Here is a 21,285-nt window from a genome sequence, read left to right on the forward strand (position 1 = left end):
TCAAACCGATTACAAATTAGCGGTTCAATTCAGTTTCAAACTGGTTTCTAGATCACATTGGTTGCAATTTAGGAACGGGTTTCGGATCCCAAACTGGTTCCAATGTGCACTTCCAGGCTCGCATCAGTTAAGATAGACAAACCAACCTCAAGTGTCAATAGTATCACAACTTAAAAAAGTATCAGGCTCTCAAAAGTATTTCCATTTCACTTTCAGTTAACTAAAACATACAACACACTCATCTATATATACTACCAACCACCATGCTAACTAACTACTAACTAACATGCCAACTAATATCCAGCTGTCACAATAACCTATATATGTACGTATCAAATATACAATCTAATATGCCCCCTCACGCTGAACGGGAAACATCCACGTGAAGCTTGGACCGCAGATTGTCAAAACTAACACTAGACAATCTTTGGTCAAAAGATATGCAATCTGAAGCGTAGTAGAAACATACCGAACGTATAAAATACCGCAAAAACCATGTCACGAATAAAATGCAAGTCAATTTCCAAGTGTTTCGTACGCTAATGATGGGCACCCCTAGTAAAATCTATCACTAGTGATGGAATAAAGCTCGATGACGTGGCGGAACTTGATTGGATGTTGTGAGTGATGGAATTCCATCACTACCCCCTAAATCATGTCACTTTTTTTTTTTCTGCAAGCCCAGCGTTATTAGTTGATGTTCCAAGAGACAAGAACATAACATGTACTAATTCAACTATGGTTCTTTACTTTTAATTTTAAATTGTTTATGCCAATCAGTACATGTATGTACTTCTGTTTTAAGTGCTCTATGATTCTTTCTGTATATTTTTTTTTTGAATAAATAGCTCTTTACTGCTAGCATGTGTGAGTTCTGTTTACATTATATGTGCATTCCAGCTTCCATGTGTGTTAAATCCTGATTAGTTATTAAATTATTTCAGCTGAAGTTATGAAGTCCATGAACATTCCCAAGGGAGTAAGACTTCTGCTTTTCATAACATTAAACACTGATATTGACTTTTATATTGACTTTTGATTTTCCGGATCACTAATTTCCGATGGCTAATGTGGAAAAAGCAATTTGACATAAGCTATGTTGGATTTATGAAGGATGGAGCCTAGTGGCTCAAGGACAACACTGATATCGGACCCACATGGAGTGGGTCGGGGTCCACGGACCCCAATGTTTTCTAAAAAATTAGTTGATCCGGTATATTAAATTTTATAAGAACCCCATAAATACAATTATGTGGATGAAAAGAAAAGCTGGTGTGGTGGTAAACTCTCCTATTTACCAACAAGAGGTCATGGGTTCAAAAAGAAAACATTTATCATTCAATATATATGCACTGAGATGTTTAAAAAGACCAACATAAATGGAGACCAAGCCAAGATGAGTTGAGATATATGGGAAACACAATGTTTATTGCAGGCTGTGGTGTATTACAACACCATGGTTACAGGAAACACAATGTTGTTTTGGAGCGGTAAATATTTTTACTCTTCTAAATTTCAATAATTTTATCTTGTTTCTCCTTAGCTTATATCCAATTACTTTGTAATGGATACCTAGATCATCACGTATCCATTACTTTGTAATGGATACATATGTTTGTGGAAATATCTAAAACAACCTTATTGTGGTTATGCATGACAGAAATACATAATCAGTCATTTGGTCTCATTTTTTAGGTATTGATTACTTGCCAGTTGCTGCATATGATCGTCTTATCCCTTCTCATCTTGTCTTCTTAGAGAACAGGGTAAGACGTATACTCTTTAACATACTTTGTGTGTGAAGTAGTGGACATGTTTAACACTGGTATTATATGTGTGTGCCCTCAGGATATCATTCATGTGGAAGGTCTGAAACTTGAAGATATAGAAGCAGTGATATATAATGTGCATTGCTTACCATTAAGGTTACTCGGAGCCAAGAGATCTCCCATAAGATGCATCCTCATCAAATGATGTTATGTAGTTCACAAATCGAACTTCATTTTCTTTTTACCTTTTTTTTTTTTTTTTGTTTTTCAAACCGTGTTTATTACTTGTCAGTTTGTAAAGTAAGTGTCGGTATTGCAAACATACTAAAAGGATTAAATGATTTAATAGTACAAGCAGTTCTAGGAAAATAATGTTAATCACAAAACGTCCACATTGTATTTGGACTATCCTGAGGGCACACACATATAGTACCAGTGTTAAACATGTCCACTACTTCACACACAAAGTATGTTAAATGATAATATATGTGTGTGCCCTCAGGATATCATTCATGTTTAACACTGGTACTATATGTGTGTGCTCACATCATTTATAATGAAAGTCTAGACATGTGCATCTCAAATACCAACAACTTCGTATACACATGAATCAGGAGTACACACATCATGAAATCAGAAATTGAAATTAAACAGGGGAAAGAGGAAGTCGATAGAGGAAATTTGTTTACAATGTACAGATGGCTGTATCAACAATTGTATGGAAATTTGTTTACAATGTACAGATGGCTGTATCAACAATCACTACAAGAACAGGGCACCTTTAGCGGCGACGGCTGTCGCCGGTATTGACCCCATTTGTCGCCGGTATTGCTGGGCCGCTATTGACCGGTTGTCGCCGGTAATGATTGCTGTCGCCGGTATTGATGCTGCACTTTTAGCGACGACAGGTGTCGTCGCTAACAGTGTCGCCGGTGTTGACTTTCGTCGGTAAAGGGAGAAGAGCAATAGCGGCGACACCACTACTACAAAATAGAGCATAAGACGGGGTGAAATGGGTTTTAAGACGGTGTTTTCAACACCGTCTTAAACCACACTGGTTTAAAATCATATCTTTTTAGACGGTGTTCAGTTTGAACACCGGCTTAAAATTCATGACTTATTAGACGGTGTTCAGAGTCTCAACACCGGCTTATACCTCAAGTCCTATTAGACGGTGTTCAGAGTCTCAACACCGGCTTATACCTCAAGTCCTATTAGACAGTGTTCAGAGTTTGAACACCGGCTTATACCTCAAGTCCTATTAGACAGTGTTCAGAGTTTGAACACCGGCTTATACCTCAAGTCTTATTAGACGGTGTTCAGAGTTTGAACACCGGCTTATACCTCAAGTCTTATTAGACGGTGTTCAGAGTTTGAACACCGGCTTATACCTCAAGTCTTATTAGACAGTGTTTAGTGAACATTTTCCAGAAATACATTTGCTAGAAATACATTTGCTTGCTGGTGTAACGGTCATGTGAGGATTCGATTTTAAGACGGGGTTATTAAAATAACACCGTCTAAAGCATGAGCATATAAGACGGTGTTCAAAGGGAACACCGTCTAAAGGGTGCGTATGTAACCATAAGACGGTGTTGAAGCATAAGACGGTGTTTTATGGAATTTTGTTGAATATTTTAATTGGATTTGCACGAGGAATTGATTTTAAGACGGTGTTATTTTAATAACACCGTCTAAACCAAATATTGAACACCGTCTTATGCTCTATTTTGTAGTAGTGCACGTGTCGCCGCTAAAAGTCTGTTTTTTTTTAATACAGCAGCTGTATATACAGCTGCCCAGCCAGTTTTACGGCCGAAAAAACAAAACCTGCCTATTTTTAAACAACGCAAGCATACGCAATGAACATAATCAACATATACTAAAGGTAATATAATTAAAAACTACGTTTAATTAAGTCGTACATTATATCCTACAACGTTTAATTAAATCCAAAGCATACATTAAAAACAAGTCACTCATCGTCATCGTTATCGTTGGGTTCATCGTCGGATTCATTATCGAATAAGTTGTCAGAATCGTAGTCTTTTGACTTTCCTTTTCCTTTTTCTTGTAAAGCAAGATAGTTGTTAAGTTGGTTCAAAAATGACGGGGTTTGGAACAAGCTGTTAACAAAATCCTACAATAATAGATAGCAAAACGTATATTAGCATATTAATTAACGCTACCAACATATATTTAACAAGGAAACATGCGTTCGTTTGTCATTTTTTAAATTGCGCAGTTTACCTCGGAAAAGGGTTCTTGCGTCCGAGCTTGCGAAGACGACATGTTAGATGACGAGTGCGAGGACGTGTTGGAAGAAGGTTTAGGCCCCATCCCGCGGTACCATCCTCGCCGCTCACCCAACGCTTCCTGATACGGGGCAATTGGCGGACCCTCACCGCTCCATTCACTAGTGGCATGTTGTATGTTCCGCTGTATTTTACGAAGATGATTAAATATATGTGTGTGTGTATATATATATATATATATATTTGTTATAGAAAATAATACTTAAAAGAAATACTTACGTAATTTTGTTCAGCAACCGGATCAACCCAATTCCCTTGATTGTCCGTGTGGGTTTTAGCATACGTAGGTACCCAATCCATATCCTGTTTAACATTAAACTTAGATTAGACATTAAATAAACAAAAGCTTACACACACGCACACATACATAAAACATTACATTTTTATAGGCGGTGCTACCGTACGAAGATGTCCCCCCACGGTATGGGAATTGTTGTTTCTCGCGTACTAGTGTGTTGGCCTTGCTTCTTTTAATATATTTTTCTTCCCGGAAACCTTCGATGGTTCTCAACCAGTTATCATAGGGCATATCCTTGGGATGGAATGCCCTTGCACTCTCAAGATCATTGTAACCTCCTTTGCTCTTAAATAATTTTTTAGCATCGTACTTGCGGTCAGAGTACCGCTTCATAAGCACAGCCCTAATGCCACCCGTCAAGTTTTTGGCCTCTATATCACGTTGCACTTCATCAAAATTGAAATTTTCCTACAAATTAAATAAAAAAGTTAAAATATCATATATAAATTAGATTTGTATGTGCTTAAATATTTAATAAAATTTTATGCATATAAGTTATTTACCCGTAAGTGGTTCATGAGGGCATCCTTGTAATGTTGTTCAACGTTATCCCATCCAATTTTATCGAAGGGGATGGACCGCCACATATACAGGCCGGCCTCCCGTGAAAACATATCCCTTGTTTTACCAACAGGGGTATACGTCACCTGCCTGTCAAACGTAAGCGATACAGGCCCCCCCGCTTTTACCAGACGCCTTAGTTTCTCGTTTTTTGCTTTCCCCCTAACCCTCTTCGGGGGAACCGCTGCAATTAAAACAAAAATAATTAGTAACAACATTTATAATATATAAAATATAAGGACTACAAAATAATTTAGTAAAAGACTTACCGTCTGTCTCGTGTGTGCTACGAAATCCACCAGGAGGAAGCGGTGGATCACCAGCGCCGTCACCCCCATGTCCCCAGGGGGCCACATCAGCCATCAGATACGCGAATATCAACAGTATCGAAAACATAATCCCTATAAAGTTACAAATGTTACAGCATGTGTATCTAATACAAATTAAGGGAAAGTACAACAAGTGTAACTCAAATTCAAATAAATATTTCAAACAAGTGTTTATCAATTACAAATCAATAAAAAATTACAATAACTTTTCTTTTAGTCAGACTCCACATAATCGGGATCATCCTCATCATAATCAGCCTCGACCTCATCAGAATCAGTCTCGACTTCAAACACTTCATCGACGGTGGCCGTTGGGGGATCAACTTTAATTGAAGGCTCACCCGCAGTAACATGAGAAGATCCAATTTGAAAGTATTGGGTCAAGTCAATGACAAGTGGACAGTCAGATGAAGAGTTGTTGTCAACAACGTCACTATCTTCTAAGCGTTTGCCAACATTTTGAACCTTATTGACGCGGTCATCACTTAATGGCCGATCCCAAATTCTTCGATGATTAACATTTTCGACTACCCACCTATGTTTATTTTTTTGGTTTCGAGACGTTTCTTGGATGAAGAACACTTGTTTGGCTTGCGAAGCAAATATGAGTTGATCGTCTTTGTCCCATTCATGTTCAGTGCTTATACTGGTGATATTATTGTCATGGTTTACACCCCTTTGAGTATCAAACCACTTGCACTGAAATAGGACAGTGGAATAATCATTTGTATAACGCAACTCAATAATTTCTTCTAATTGGCCATAAAATTTCACACCGTTCTCTCCAACCACTTCCACCCCAGAGTTTTGCGTTGCGCATTTTGCATCACGTTCAAGTGTCTTAAACCTAACACCGTTGACTATGCAAGCAGTGTAAGTGTAAGCAGTCATTTTCGCACAAATTGAAAGAGCATACAACTCCGGGTGGAATTCTGGAGAATTTTGTGTTTTCATCGAATGGACCTAACAAATATATAGTAATAATGTTTGTTATATATGTATTACCTAGCAAGTATAGAGTAATGAGTGTTATATATGTATTATACCTTATGGAGAAACCATCCCGGAAATTTGGTTTTAAGATCATCATGGGGATGTGTATGTTTGAATTCACGACATTGATGACAAATATAAGAAAGGAACGAAAAATACCAATTAACAGATTATGAAATGTTAAAGATAGAAGCACTCACTTCATGTACTCCCTAACTTCTGCGCAGTTTTCGAGGACAAACCATTCCATCTTGTTTTTTTCGATGAATGATAGATATTTCTCCTTTCTTGCGCCAACATAACTACATTTGGACTCAAACACCCATAACTTTCTTTTTTCAACAACGACATCACCGTTTCTATCTGGGCGATTGAACTTAGTCTGAACATCTTTAAGGTACATTGAACAAAATGTTAGAGCTTCTTCAAACACATAACATTCAGCTATACAACCTTCAGGCCTTGCCGGGTTTTTAACATAGTTCTTTAGTTTTTTCATGTACCTTTCAAATGGATACATCCATCTAAAAGCTACTGGACCTCCCGCAATCGCTTCATCAGGTAAATGCACAAGTAAATGAACCATAATGTCAAAAAACGCAGGTGGATAGATCATCTCTAACTTGCATAAGATGGTAACAATGTCATCCTTTGCTTTCTTCATATCATCCACCGATAGTGTTCTAGAGCAAAGTTGCTTAAAGAACATACAAAGGTCTACTATTGGTGTAGATGTATCTTTAGTCAAAAGCCCTCTAACCCCAATCGGTATCAAACGTTGCATGAGGATATGACAGTCATGAGATTTCAACCCGGTAATGTTAGCATTGTTATCTGTCACCCTCTTACTGATATTAGATCCAAACCCATCTGGTATTTTAACATTTTTTTATAAACTGACAAAAAAGTTTTCGATCATCGGACTTGAATGAGTACTTTGGGTGGGGACTTAAGAACTTGCCACCCGATTGTTTCAGCCATTGTGACGGCCGAATGTTTAGTTTTTCCAAGTCGGACCGCGCATTTGGCGTGTCTTTGCTCTTATCGTTCATCAGAAGAGTACCGAGCAAGCTGTCGCACACATTTTTCTCTATATGCATTACATCTAAGTTATGTTTCAGCTGCAGAGAAGACCAATACTCAAGGTCAAAAAATATGCTTCTTTTGGACCAGTTCAACTCGAAATCTGACCGGGTTATCCTCCTACCTCCAAAATCTGGTTGCTTGCCTGGTAGACGATTAATTAAACGACCTAGTTGAGCTTCTATGTCAGCTGGGCTAAACTGTCTCGGAGGGTCTCGTGTCTCGGGTCTCCCGTTAAAGTCGAGACTTGTTCTCCAAGGATGGTTGGCATCTAAGAAACGGCGATGACCAACATAAGCACATTTACCAGTTACACGTATTGAAGGAGTGTCTTGGTTACAAGTTGGGCATGCCATGTAGCCTTGTCCGCTCCAACCTGATAGGCTACTACGGGCTGGAAAGTCATTTATGGTCCATAACAACGCCGCCTTCATTGTGAAGTATGTGTTTGTTGCTGCGTCTTTAGTACGTACACCTGTCTGCCACAATTGCTTAAGCTCATCCACTAACGGTCTAAGGAAAACGTCCATGTCTTTCCCCGGTGATTTAGGGCCAGAAATCAACAAGGTCAACATGAATGTGGACTCTCGCATGCATAGCCAGGGAGGCAGATTATATGTGGTGAGTATAACCGGCCACGTGCTATGAGTCGAGGATCCACTACCGGTGTTAAAGGGATTAAAACCGTCAGCTGCAAGCCCTAAGCGAACATTTCGTGGCTCCATCGCGAAGTTTGGGTACTTTTTATCAAAGTCTTGCCATGCAGATCCATCAACTGGATGACGCATAGTCCCATCTTCCGATCGTCCGGTACTATGCCATATCATATCTTTCGCTGTGTGCCTTGAACAATACAAACGTCGTAGTCTAGGCGTCAAAGGAAAGTATCGTAACACCTTACGAGCCACCTTCGTGCCTTTTGTGTCTTTATCGACCCATCGACTCTCATTACAAACGGGACAATTTTGCAAGGACTCGATTTCTTTCCAAAAGAGAGCACAATCATTTGTGCACACATCTATCATCTCATATGTCAAACCAATCTTCTTAAATGTCTTCTTAGCTACATAATACGAAGGGGGAATCTTGTTGCCTTCTGGCATTGACTATCGCAACAACGAGAGGAGTCGATCTACTCCTTCATTTTGAAAATGGTACGTATCCTTTATATTCAAAAGCTTTGCTAAAAAGTCGATAGAAGAAAACTTAGTACAACCAGGATATAATTCTGTTTCAGCTTCCTTTATCAGGTCTTCAAAATCATCAACAACACCGCTACTATCTCCATTCGGGTTCTCTTGGTTAAGGTATGTATCTTCTTCCATACGCTCCCCCTAATGTCTTCAATAACGTTTACCATACCGTCTTGTGGCGCAACATCGTTTACTTGTGCAATTGGAGTCGTGTCCCTGTGATAGGTCCACGAAGTGTATTCCTTCCAAAAACTGTTAATACGCAAATGGTATTTCATTTCTGCCATAGTTTTTAAGCCGGAATTTTTACATTTGGTACACGGACATCTAACTTCATCGTGGTTTTTTATCACTCTTTCACACATCTCGATAAATGACTCGAGTCCTTGCTTGTAGTGAGGTGAATGACGTGGGGAATCAATCCAACTTTTATCGATAGGCATTATGCAACTGAAAGAAAATCTAATTTAGGATTAACAAGACAAGGGTAGGCTGCTAAACCCACTTTTTGAACACTTTATCTCATATGTGAATGTGTATTACATGATTGTTTGTTTAAGAAAAATTCGGCAGCATTTCCTCTTAGCTCCCAAGTATATATGTAATGATATATATACCCGAGGAGCAAAGAGAAAATGATAACCGGATCCTTCTTAAACAAACAATCATGTAATACACATTCACATCCTAAATGAGATAAAGTATTCAAAAAGCAGTCCCAAGATAAACGGGGACAACCCGAAATTAATTTCTAAATCAATTTCGGGCGGGTATTTCTAAGCTCGTTATGTTTAAAATGATTAATTCAAACACGGGCACGTCGTCGCTAAAAGTCAATACCGGCGACAAATGGTACTCTAGATATATCTCATTGAGAACTAAACTAAATATGTAAAAAAGAACTGTTACCTTTTTATGTAAAAAAGAATTGTTACCTTTTTAAAGTGTTTTTAAGTATGTTTTTAATTTTTATTTTTCTGATTTTTTTTATTAAAAAGACCTGCACACATGTTTTTATATGCAAAAGATCTGAAAAAAAAACAATTTAACATGTTAAATTAAATTTTCTGTAATATATTTAGCATGTTAAATGAATGGTTTCTCGTTTCCCCTACTCGCTAATTATACAGTTATGCAATGAATGGATTTATAATGCATTATAGGTTACAAAAATCAATGCACATAGTACAATGTCTTGATGTAGCGGTCACATGAAAACAAATAATACATAAATTAATACTTCTGGTGGCGCTACTTAGATGAAGTTCCAAGTGGAAAAATGTATTGATTTTATATTTCATGTCCATATTATCATTTATAAGTCTATGGAACACTATAATCATCATTCATCTAAGTGTAGAAAGTAAGCATAGCTGTTATGTAAAGATCAATATCTACTGCCTAAACTTTGTTAAATAATATATCACAAACAAACATAACCACACGCTTAATGTGCCTCTGATCCAAATAACACTGCCTAACTCAAAATATATAGCTTGCATCTGCAAATTTCTACAAAACCAAACCTACTAGATCAAATCAACCAATTGATACAACAATTTCGTGACTACACAACTAAGTTAATTCAAAAAACTACAGTTCATTGAGGGAGTCAACATCTACAAATTTCTACAAAACCAAAATATATAGCTTGCATATGCATATACCAAGATTAAATTAAATGGCAAATGAGGGAGTCAACATCATGAGACTTTCAAACTACAGTTCATTCTTAACAACCAAGTACAATTCACATCACATTTACATCTTGGAACAAAAATAAACATACATTAACCTGTTTTGGAGGAGAAGAGGTAGTGCCGGTGGAGATGAGGTGGCGGCCGTGGAGACGAGGTGGTGCCGGTGGAGAAATTCTCTAGCATACACCCGAACACACAAAAATATACAAAAATTAAATGCTATAACATGTATATAACAAAAATAAAGAAGAAATGTAACAAAAACAAAGGTTCACTTACTGATTTGGGTGAAAATCGCGTTTTTCCGGCGGTAGAGGGAAGGTTTTGGGGGAAAAAGTGAAGAAAGAGGGAAAAAAAGGCGCTGATATGGGTCTGATAACGTAAAACCTTTAGCGGCGACGGACCGTCGCCGGTACTGACTCCTGTCGCCGGTAAAGCTCTGACAACAGATAAGGTTTGTGTGGCTAGGGTTTAAAGTTCTGACGCCTACTTTTAGCGGAGACACCCGTCGCCGGTATTGACCCTAGCTCTGTCGCCGCTAATACCTTTTAAATCCCCAACCGTTAGATCAGGATTTTGATCAACGGCTGGGGTTTGGTCTCAGGCCTCGTGACACGGATCGACCAATAGCGGCGACACTTGGCCCGTCGCCGCTAATGGTGTCGTCGCTAATGGTGTATAATTCTTGTAGTGAATTCATCTTTACACACCACTTCTCAAGATCTAGATATGTGAAGTACTGAAGTGCAATAATAACAAGTCTCAAAAGATTTGAGTTATATCTTAAGAAAAAAAAAAAATTCACGAATTAAATGAGAACTTCTTAAATAAAATGGCTAAAATGGAATCATAACGAATCAATAAGATTTAGAAAGAATTAGAGAGCTCAAATATAGAACCATCATACCACTGGAATTTATTGATTTTTTTTGTTATAAAATCTGAGGGTTTTTATTTATTTATTTATTTATTTTTTTATAAAATCATGAGTTTGAACAAATGAAAGAACTTATGGTAACCTCTATCCAAAAAGTTATAGTAAAGTGAATGAATTTAGTTAAAAGAATTCATGATAGTACTTTTAAAGTACATTATATTGTTGTATTTACAACCCTCTTTGTTGTTTTAGTGGGGTGGCTGGGGTGGTCATCACTCATCACTCACAACACCCAATCAAGTTCCGTCATGTTATCAACCATTTTTCTATCACTCACAATCTTTTTTAGTGGCAATGGTCATCAATTCATCTTTGGATCTGTAGTTCAGAGGAGGTTCTGCAGTCTTAATCATCTGTTGGTACTCATAAAGTTGTTCGTTCCATTTACCTATTAACTCTTCATTTTGGAGTAACTCGTGATTATCGATTGCAATCTCAAGTTCTGTCACAACGTCAACCATCTTTGGACTATCTTCACGAGATTCCTTTAAACATTGATATGCAATATCTGAAAATCTGTTTATAACACTCTGATGCTTTGGTTCATTGTACGAATTTTTATAAATGATATCATTTAACTTGTTTTGTTCAAGACTCTTAATCCACGTGGGCACTAAGATCTCCTTAACATGACCCTTGCTATCAAGTGTATAGCATAATCTCCCACATAAAACTTCAAATAACACCACGCCAAAAGAGTACACATCTGACTCTTTCGTTAGGGTGTGCGTCATCCAATATAGTGGATCAATGTACCCCTCTCTACCTGCGGCCGGGATGACAATAACCGAGTGCTGCTCATTAGCTGACCCCATTGTTGATAGCCCGAAGTCCGAAACTTTAGCATTCCATTGCTCATCGAGAAGGATGTTGCCACTTTTAATATCACAATGGATTAGTCTTCGGTGTGTTTCCCTTGGATCATGAAGGTAGCTTAATCCCTTCGCGGCATTAAGGCATATCTTTAAACGTTGGCTCCAAGTGAGATGAGGGGAATTTAAATAGCGGTCAAGGCTTCCACGAGATGCAAGCTCGTACACCAGGATCATCTCACCCCCTTCACAACAGAATCCCAGAAGTGAGATAACATTTTCATGCTTATAATCAGAAAGCATTGTTATCTCTTTCAAGAACTCAGGTATTCCTTGTCTACTGGTACGATCCAGACGCTTGATAGCGACCACGCTTCGGCCCTTGGAGTGAGACAGTTCTCCTTTGTAACCTTTCCCATAACCACCACGACCAATATAATTCTGATCGTCGAAGTCGTTGGTGGCTGATGTTATCTCTTCCAGTTGGATTTTAAGATGTTGAAACTTGTGCAAGAATTTTTGCAAGTATGCCTGCATATATGTTGATGAAATCATAATTATTAAATTCAAATGAAGGGTTCCAAGCAATTGCAAGTGCACAGGTTGACAGGAGATGTGAAAAGAACCAAGACAAAAGGTGTTTGTATATATCTATAAGGGAATGGAAAAATGGTTATGAATGAAATTAAATGAAATGCAATGCCTTTATATTGGATTAGACAGGCCAGAAATTAAACTAGTAATACATAACGCCACTTCAGTTATTACATTTTATATTAATTTAAAATTAAAATATAATACACTACCTCAGATGCAAAGAACGTGTTGACATTTCAACATGTACACACGATTTCACATGATTTGATATTCATGTTTATAGCGTAAAAAGTGGATCACGAAAACAGCTATTTGAGTTTTCGGCTTTAAAAAACAACCATTCCGTCCTAACAAGTTGGTCTAATGGTTATTTACTTAATTGGTTTCTCTCATTAAGGTCTCAAGTTCAACTACCACTAGCATCACTTTGAAGGACATTGTTGGTGGCCAGGGCCAGCCCTGGTGGTAACAATAAAGTTTAGAACTAGGGCTCTCTGGAGGTTGCCAGTTCGAAACCAAGCCGAACCGGACGGGTTTTCCCGGGAATTGGTGGCTTGATGGCTCGGGTATGCATCCAAACCATCAAAATCATGAACCTCTTTTAAATGTATTGTATTTATGAACCTCCTTTATCATTTTTATATAAAATCATGATTTTTAAACGAGTCAAACTATCAAAATCGAACCGTTTAACCGACAAAACCAAACCTTTAAACTGAGAAAACCGAATCATTGACCCGCCAAACCCGTAAACCCCATTAGTCTGGTCAACCCACTCGGCCTGTAGATTTGGTTTGTCATTCTTTGAATCGTACTTAGCAGGTGTTGTCTAAAATTTTCTGTAGAATCCAACTAACTAGTTTGGTTTTTGTTCTCCAAAACGTAGTTGTCAGTTTACCCTTTTTTTTTTTTTGTAAAATCCAGCCAAATTTAACCATAAAAACACTTACTCCATATATGTGACACATTCCCACCCAGTTTCTCATAGTAGTAACATTTCAAATACACAATTTTGAGTATTGACATCTCATTCATTTTAATGTTTATCATATATATTGACCATAAGAGTCTACAACACATATTCAGTCTGGTGGCTTGATGGCTCGGGTATGCATCCAAACCATCAAAATCATGAACCTCTTTTAAATGTATTGTATTTATGAACCTCCTTTATCATTTTTATATAAAATCATGATTTTTAAACGAGTCAAACTATCAAAATCGAACCGTTTAACCGACAAAACCAAACCTTTAAACTGAGAAAACCGAATCATTGACCCGCCAAACCCGTAAACCCCATTAGTCTGGTCAACCCACTCGGCCTGTAGATTTGGTTTGTCATTCTTTGAATCGTACTTAGCAGGTGTTGTCTAAAATTTTCTGTAGAATCCAACTAACTAGTTTGGTTTTTGTTCTCCAAAACGTAGTTGTCAGTTTACCCTTTTTTTTTTTTGTAAAATCCAGCCAAATTTAACCATAAAAACACTTACTCCATATATGTGACACATTCCCACCCAGTTTCTCATAGTAGTAACATTTCAAATACACAATTTTGAGTATTGACATCTCATTCATTTTAATGTTTATCATATATATTGACCATAAGAGTCTACAACACATATTCAGTCAGAATGATTTAAATATGCGTCGACGTTGATGGATGGAAACTCTAAATGATTACAAATGTGAAATTCATTATTGTAACATCCGTTTATGGATTCCCGAAACCCGACTTGAACTGTAAACCGAATCCGGAATATTATAAATAAAAGCGCAAAGTTTATTATCTTTACCATTTTCCTATATTTTGTTGATTAACTAAATCCGGGATTAAAGATGCATTTTCATAAAATAAATATAACTGGTTGGTTCCATTGAATCTTATAAAAGAAAACAATTAACTAAGTTAGATTATGTATGGTAAAACAATTAGCGAAGTTATTATTATACATAACTAAGCTAAATTATATCTTTTAACTAAGTTAGGTTTGAGAATATAAACATCAAACTAAGTAGTATAATAAATGAGACTTATAATTCATTAGTTTAGTGTTGATTAGAGGATTTATAACTATAAGGACCAATTTTGTCGAACTATGAAACTCAAGTACAGGGGCATTTGGGTCACCATAGGAAAGACTGAAAATTGATTATAAAAGAAAATAAAAATTAGTTGTGAAGGAAAATGCCATGGGTCGCGTGGGACTCGAACCCGGCCACCTCTGGTTAACCACGTTCAAGGATAGCAGCTGATCTACAACAACTGATGGAACAGAATCTGATGTTTGTTCCCTATAAACGCGAACCCAACCAAACTCTGCTTGGTTCTTCTTCCCCAACTCGCAACCCGACCCTAAACCAGGTTTCACCTGACTAAAACCACTCGAATACGTGTGGATACGTTTTCTTAAATAAATCGGATTAGTTAAATGTAGGTCCACCCGGAGGATCGAGTATAACCTATTCCTTGTTACCGGACAAACCCAGTTGTGCAGAATCCAACCGGGTAAGTAAACCAAGTTCAAGAACACACAAACACAAGATAAAGATACAATTGTTAAAGCTTTAACTTGGATTTCACATAAGAGTTTGTTACAAGAGAATCAAACAATGGTTCTCTCAAAGCTCTCTTGAAAATACTCTCTGTGTTCTCTAGTCTGTTCAGACCCATTTTGTCTCCTGTTTGCTGAATATATATATGCACAGCAGGTCCGACGAAGAACATAAGATGACGAAGAAGTGAGGTTCTTCGTCATACTAGATCAGCGAATAACCTTTGGAAGAAACATGTTCTTCGTCGATTTCTAATGAGGTTCTTCGTCATTACACAGACCTAGTTCTTCGTCATGTATGATAAAAGGGTTCTTCGTCATGCATAATAATCAGCAATTAAATGGTTCTAAACACATGAATTCACGTTTGAGAATGGAATCTATGGAATGATAAGCAGGGGCGGCTATGAGGGTATGCGGGGAGGACTTCCGCACAGGCCCGTGATTTCGAGGGGCACGTGTTTTTTTTAAACCGATATATATATGTTCATAAATAGAAATCGAATCAAACAATATACATAAAATGATCTTTGGTGCAGTGGTGCGCGTGCTTTTGTTCGTTCTTTGGGCCCGGTGAGACCCGAGTTCGAGTCCCTTGGTTCACTTCTTTTTTATTGAGTTTCATTTAATAGTTTCCAATAATTGCACAACTGGTCCCTGCACTTAAAAGTTCTAAAGAATTACCAAATCAGTCCCTTCAATTAGGAAATTAGTTTAATCTAACATTTATAACTAGGTTAGTGATTTATTTTGTAATTATTAACGGGACTAACAAGTTTCATTCATAAAATTAATATTTTAAACCCGAAAAAACTAGTTATAGTAATTTCTAAATATGCGACATCTAATATAAATAAAAAAAGTTCGTTTGGGATCCGGTTTTCAAAACGGATGGTTATCGGAGATTACACATTGTTCGTTTAGTTCATTTAGGCGGATGTTACACATTGTTTATCGAATAATACGATTTTGTCATTTTCGTAAATGTCTTGTTTATCGTTAAGATATAAGGGCACATTTTTTTGACCTCGAACAGGGTACATGAATTCTCAGAGACGCCACTGATGATAAGTCTTCACATGACATCATCATGGTGATGTCATGGTGATGTGGCGTCGGGAAGCTTCGCGGCTCTTTGTGCTTCGCGTGTCGAACTCTGGGGCGCACGACGGAGGAATGTCGCGACGTCGGTATTGAGCCGAACCTAACCGAGTCGAACCGAACCGAACCGAGTCGCGTCCACATAAAGGTCTTCACGTGACTCAAACAGGGAGTGTATCAACAAACTCCCCCTAAAATGATGCTCGCGAATCTTTTTAACTTCAATACTTTTGGTGTTGATGAGTGGTCAACTGCAACTTGATCATCTTGATCTTCTGATTGCATCCATATTGTGTCTTCATTCCAAGGCTTATCATCTGACATGTTCTCTTCGCCTTTAGCTGGTTTGGATGTCGCATCTGCACATACAAGAAAGCTAAACGCGTAATGAGAACAACTGCTTGGAAAATAGTCAACACAAACAAACGACACACATGAGACCAATTCTCATTAACCTACCGTCCGACAATAGTTTGAAAGTTTAACATATTTATCAATTTTAGTTTCTAACTTTCAAAACTTGCAAACTTTGACCGTTTATGAAGATTTAATTGTTTTGGTTTTCGATCAGATTTCAGGTGGTAAAGACTCGAGATCCAACATCGGGCAATCAAAAATAAAATAGAAATAAAATCTTTTTGGTTTTTATAAAGTTTATATTAAAACACACCTAAAATCTTTTTGGTATTTTTGAATTTTCAAATTTAAAGACGGAAAGCAGTAAATAAATATTTACAGACATTCTTTTTGCGAGTTTCGAGGGTAAGAGAATCATATCAGTGTGCGGTCACGCCAAAACGCTCTTGTTGTTCAATAGTTAATATTAAGATAAGCATCCTATAACGATTATCGGTATTGTTGTCCACTTAGGCTCAACTTATCAGATGTATTCGTGATTAGGGGATACGATTAAGGTATGATTTATACTTATCGACCGGTGTTCATCCACACACGACACATTCCCATATCAAGGTATGCACGAGATTTCATCTTACTGGTGAGTATACCGCTTATCATCTGTTTGACCGTATATAATGATGTGAGATACCCACTTGTTTTTTATTGAAAACAAGCCCTATGTGATAGAATCACTTATTGATGAGGAACTTGATTTTCATATGCATGAGGGCACATGAGCAAGTCCGTGAACAGGTTAGTACCAATGTACAGAAAAAGAGACGAACTTGACTCCCGCATGAAAGCTGTGATATATTATCACTTATTTTGTTTGGACATGTAATTGTTGATCACTTATTGAGGTCGTATGCAATATGTACACGTATGTATGGTATCATGGAAGATCTTGACTTCGTCTCGTTATTTTTTTGGTAAAAGAAATAACCATGATACCCAGATGATAAACAACATAAAGACCACATATCTCAGAACCTTCGCAATCTCTCAAACGAAATTTCGGTACTAAGACCATATGCCAATGAGTGGTTCCCACACAGTCTTCAGTCGATTAAAGTTTATATCACCCTGCACACTTTAAGGTGATTGTGAACCTACCGATACAACTTATATAGAGCTAGTTGTCGTTTGTCATTTTACGTTCAGTTTAAAGAGGTTTCAACAGACCATTGATGTACTATCATTTTCTCTTTTGCTCGCCAGGAAACTCATTTTTGTTTTTCTATTGTTTTTGTGTTTTAGAAATTTTTCGATGTTTTTGAAATTTTCAAATTTGGATTTACTCCCCCTAAAATGTATAAACTATGATAAATTAAAAACACAAAGATATTTACAAAAACGATTTTCCGATGTCAGTTTTACTCTTGCTTGGCCTTAATGCCGTTTACCATTACTAAAAAGTCAAATCGTGATTTATGAAAAGCTTTGGTACAAAGGTCAGCACGTTGGTCATCAGTGTGGACCTTAACAACATCGATAAGCCTTTTTATCAAAGCAATCACATATGAAGTGATACTTAATTTCGATGTGTTTCGTCTTTGAATGTTGCATAGGATTTCTAGTGATCTGTAAGGTAGCTTAGTTATCAACGAAAATAGGAGTAGCTAGGAATTCAAAACAGCAGTCGTGCATTTGTTGTTGGATCCACAGGACTTGGGAGCAACAAATTGAGGCAGCAACGTATTCAGCTTCACATGTTGATGTAGCGACACAAGTCTGCTTCTTGCACTACCATGTGACTAGGCGATTTCCTAAAAACTGACATTCAGTCGTTGTGGATTTACCGTCGATTTTGTAGCCACCAAAATCAGAATCACTGAACGCGATCAAGTCAAAGCTATCATCCCTAGGGTACCAGAGACCGGTGTCCGGGCATCCCTTCAAATAGTGAAAAATCCTTTTCACAGATGCAAGATGTGAGGCCTTCGGGTTGACTTGATATCGGGCAAGCAGGAACGTAGGATATATTATATCTGGTCTTGAGGCCGTGAGGTACATAAGAGACCCGATCATTGCGTGGTAAAATGAAGAGTTATCAACTTCACCCTTCAAGTCCGGATTAATTCCCAATGGGCGTTGCTTTGGACATCTGGAATCGGTTCAAGATGTCACTAACATACTTAGTCTGATGGATAAATATACCACACTTCGTTTGTTGCACTTGTAGGCGCAAAAAGAATGTCATTTCCCCCATGGCGCTCATTTCGAATTTCTCCTGCATAACACGCTCAAAGTTCCTACACAAAACATCGTTAGTAGATTCAAATATAATATCATCTACGTATACCTTTACCAATAGAAGATCTCCATCCTGTTCTTTGATGAAAAGAGTGCAATCGATAAGACCTCAAGGAAATCCATTCTCTAGCAGATAATTAGATAAGGTTGCGTACCATGCTCTCGGTGCTTGATGTAATCCGTAGAGAGCTTTGTTGAGCAACCAACCCGATCAGGGTGAGTAGGATCTTCAAAACCTAGAGGCTGTTCGATGTACACCTCTTCTTCAACCACACCATGTAAGAATGCACTTTTTGTGACAACCCGAGATTTCAAGGTCTTTCCTCTACGCACCACTTGTTTCACAATATTGTTTTCACATTTCATTTTACGTTGTATCTTGTGCATGATATCTGAATGATTAAAGTATTGTTATGGTTGGGTGTTACATGATAATTGTGTAGTGTTTAGGCATAGCATAACATCACACTTTGTTCACACTTGATTGACGAAAAACCCACGCCGATGAAGAATGGTTCTTCGTCACAACCACTCCTCGATGAAGGAGGGTTCTTCGTCGTCAACACCCTTGATGAAGTATGGTTCTTCGTCAAGAGATCCTTCGCCGATAGTGTTCTTCGCCAAACACTCCACGACGAAGAAGGTTCTTCGTCGAGGGAGTTGTTCGCCATAAGGGCCCTCGGCCCAGGTTATCCGAGGCCCAGAATGTAAACTTCTTGTTTAACTTAACTGCAAATCACACAAAAACCCTAAGGCTCTCTCTCTCTTTCTTGTTCGATGGCAATCCTCTCCTCAAGCTCTTTCTCTCTCTGTTCAAACACTTAGGCGCACACACATAATTCCTCGGTTAGTACACTTTTATCGTTGCTTATAATTAATCCCGTGTACGCATACAAACTGTTAAGAGATTGATGTGTTTGATAATAAGGATTTTTGATAAATTGTTTATCCTTGATGAATCTGAAAGTCTTTTTTGATAATTGGAACAACGGTTTTGTGATTTCATGTAATAGGGTTGTTAGGGTTCTTGTGTTAATAAACTGTGAGTTATGATGTTAGCATCAAAACATGAACTCGGTAGGATAATAACTGTTGATGAGTTGGAACACTGTGTGTGAAATAAGAATTGTTATGATGTGTGATGATTTCTTATGTAGTACGCTGAATTAGTTTATGTATGCGTAAATGCTATATGTGTTCATGATAATCGATGCGAATGATGGTTATTAGTGTGATAGTGAATGAAACTGCCATGATTAGGGTTGTAGGAAACACTAACTATCTGTTGAAGTGCAGCGGCGAAGGATGTCCCACGAAGAACCCAGGTCGACGAAGAATATAGTCCTCCATCGACTGGTGTTTGACGAACCTCTATGGTTCTTCGCCGTACTCAATTCCGACGAAGGATAGTCCTTCGCCAGAGGATTCTTCGCCAAGGGAGCATTCCACGAAGAATAGATTCTTCGTGGAGATGTTGCATGTGTGTAAACAAATAGAAAAGTTTATGATGTATATGATGATGGATGTTTGTTTTTATAAGATCTATTTGCTGCATAGAATGCGAAATCTGGTTTGACTTGTGAGAGTAGTAAACTCCTCTGCTATATGTTGTTATGTGACATTCACATGGGATGTGGACTTGTATGAGAATTGGGTACGTGGTATATGTTGTACAGTCATGTTTGTGATGGATGCAATCTGTGATAAATACGCGACTATATTGACTATGAAAATGACTTGATTGGTAACCACGGCAGGGTTTGGTTGACCAACTTGGAACGGGTAACTTAACATACCGAGCAAAAACTAAGGTGAGTTCATTCCTCTTGAGCATGCGTCTCGGTGGGTGGGACAATCAAATGGGTATTCATGAGAGGAATAAGTCTTTTGGGTAAAAACCGGGATGTTAGATAATACACTCATTTCCTATCACTTTAAGTCCCATCTTATACCGAATTAGTTACCTGAGAGGTAACAGGGTATTAGTTGATAGCGCTATTAGGCTTCGCAACCTCACACCGTACCTGAGAGGACGGGCGTGAACTTGTTGGGATTGAACCCTGCCAAAGGAACAGATAATAAAAGTCAAATCTGGATCAGAGCAGTGGATCCAGAATAAGCAGATGTTATGCATGCAAATCTCTCCCCTTGAAAGTGGTTTCAACATCTGCTGACCTCCTATCCGCTGATCATGTAAACTGCTGACCTACAGCTGCTGATCAAGTCAAAGACTGTTGAAGAACTAAAGCTCTGCTGCTCGATCTACTGCCTTGTTTCAAGCACTGCTGATCATGACAAGTACTGCTGGGTTCACAGCAGTGGAAGGATGCAGCAGTTGTTTATGTTTACTTTATGTAATGAATTGTAACATCAGTAGTTAGCATAGCAGTGTT

The 21,285-nt window shown here is 37.9% G+C and overlaps 4 protein-coding genes and 1 pseudogene across 4 annotated transcripts; 1 reads left to right on the forward strand and 4 right to left on the reverse strand.

Moving 5' to 3' along the window:
* Positions 1-627: 627 nt before the first annotated feature.
* LOC110901703 lies at positions 628-1,974 on the forward strand (annotated as a pseudogene).
* Positions 1,975-3,690: 1,716 nt separating this feature from the next.
* On the reverse strand, positions 3,691-4,647 carry LOC110901704. The gene is made up of 4 exons (XM_022148504.2): positions 4,464-4,647; positions 4,304-4,387; positions 4,020-4,208; positions 3,691-3,909 (listed from the first exon to the last, which is right to left on the reverse strand). Exons 1-4 carry the CDS (start codon positions 4,611-4,613, stop codon positions 3,745-3,747), a joined length of 588 nt encoding a protein of 195 aa, XP_022004196.2. The 5' UTR covers positions 4,614-4,647; the 3' UTR covers positions 3,691-3,744.
* An 838-nt stretch (positions 4,648-5,485) lies between these two features.
* LOC118485858 lies at positions 5,486-6,374 on the reverse strand. Its single transcript, XM_035982355.1, has 2 exons — positions 6,319-6,374; positions 5,486-6,235 (listed from the first exon to the last, which is right to left on the reverse strand). Exon 2 carries the CDS (start codon positions 6,224-6,226, stop codon positions 5,486-5,488), a length of 741 nt encoding a protein of 246 aa, XP_035838248.1. The 5' UTR covers positions 6,227-6,235; positions 6,319-6,374.
* An 87-nt stretch (positions 6,375-6,461) lies between these two features.
* On the reverse strand, positions 6,462-8,451 carry LOC110901705. The gene is made up of 2 exons (XM_022148505.1): positions 7,227-8,451; positions 6,462-7,135 (listed from the first exon to the last, which is right to left on the reverse strand). Exons 1-2 carry the CDS (start codon positions 8,449-8,451, stop codon positions 6,462-6,464), a joined length of 1,899 nt encoding a protein of 632 aa, XP_022004197.1.
* Positions 8,452-10,821: 2,370 nt separating this feature from the next.
* On the reverse strand, positions 10,822-19,563 carry LOC110901706 (probable serine/threonine-protein kinase PBL28). Its single transcript, XM_022148506.1, has 5 exons — positions 19,373-19,563; positions 18,797-18,891; positions 16,469-16,599; positions 11,575-12,521; positions 10,822-11,023 (listed from the first exon to the last, which is right to left on the reverse strand). The coding sequence occupies exons 1-5, from the start codon at positions 19,561-19,563 to the stop codon at positions 10,822-10,824; spliced, it is 1,566 nt and encodes a 521-aa protein (XP_022004198.1).
* Positions 19,564-21,285: the final 1,722 nt, after the last annotated feature.

The sequence above is a fragment of the Helianthus annuus genome, chromosome 13 (genome assembly GCF_002127325.2).
Source record: "Helianthus annuus cultivar XRQ/B chromosome 13, HanXRQr2.0-SUNRISE, whole genome shotgun sequence".
NCBI lineage: Eukaryota > Viridiplantae > Streptophyta > Magnoliopsida > Asterales > Asteraceae > Helianthus > Helianthus annuus.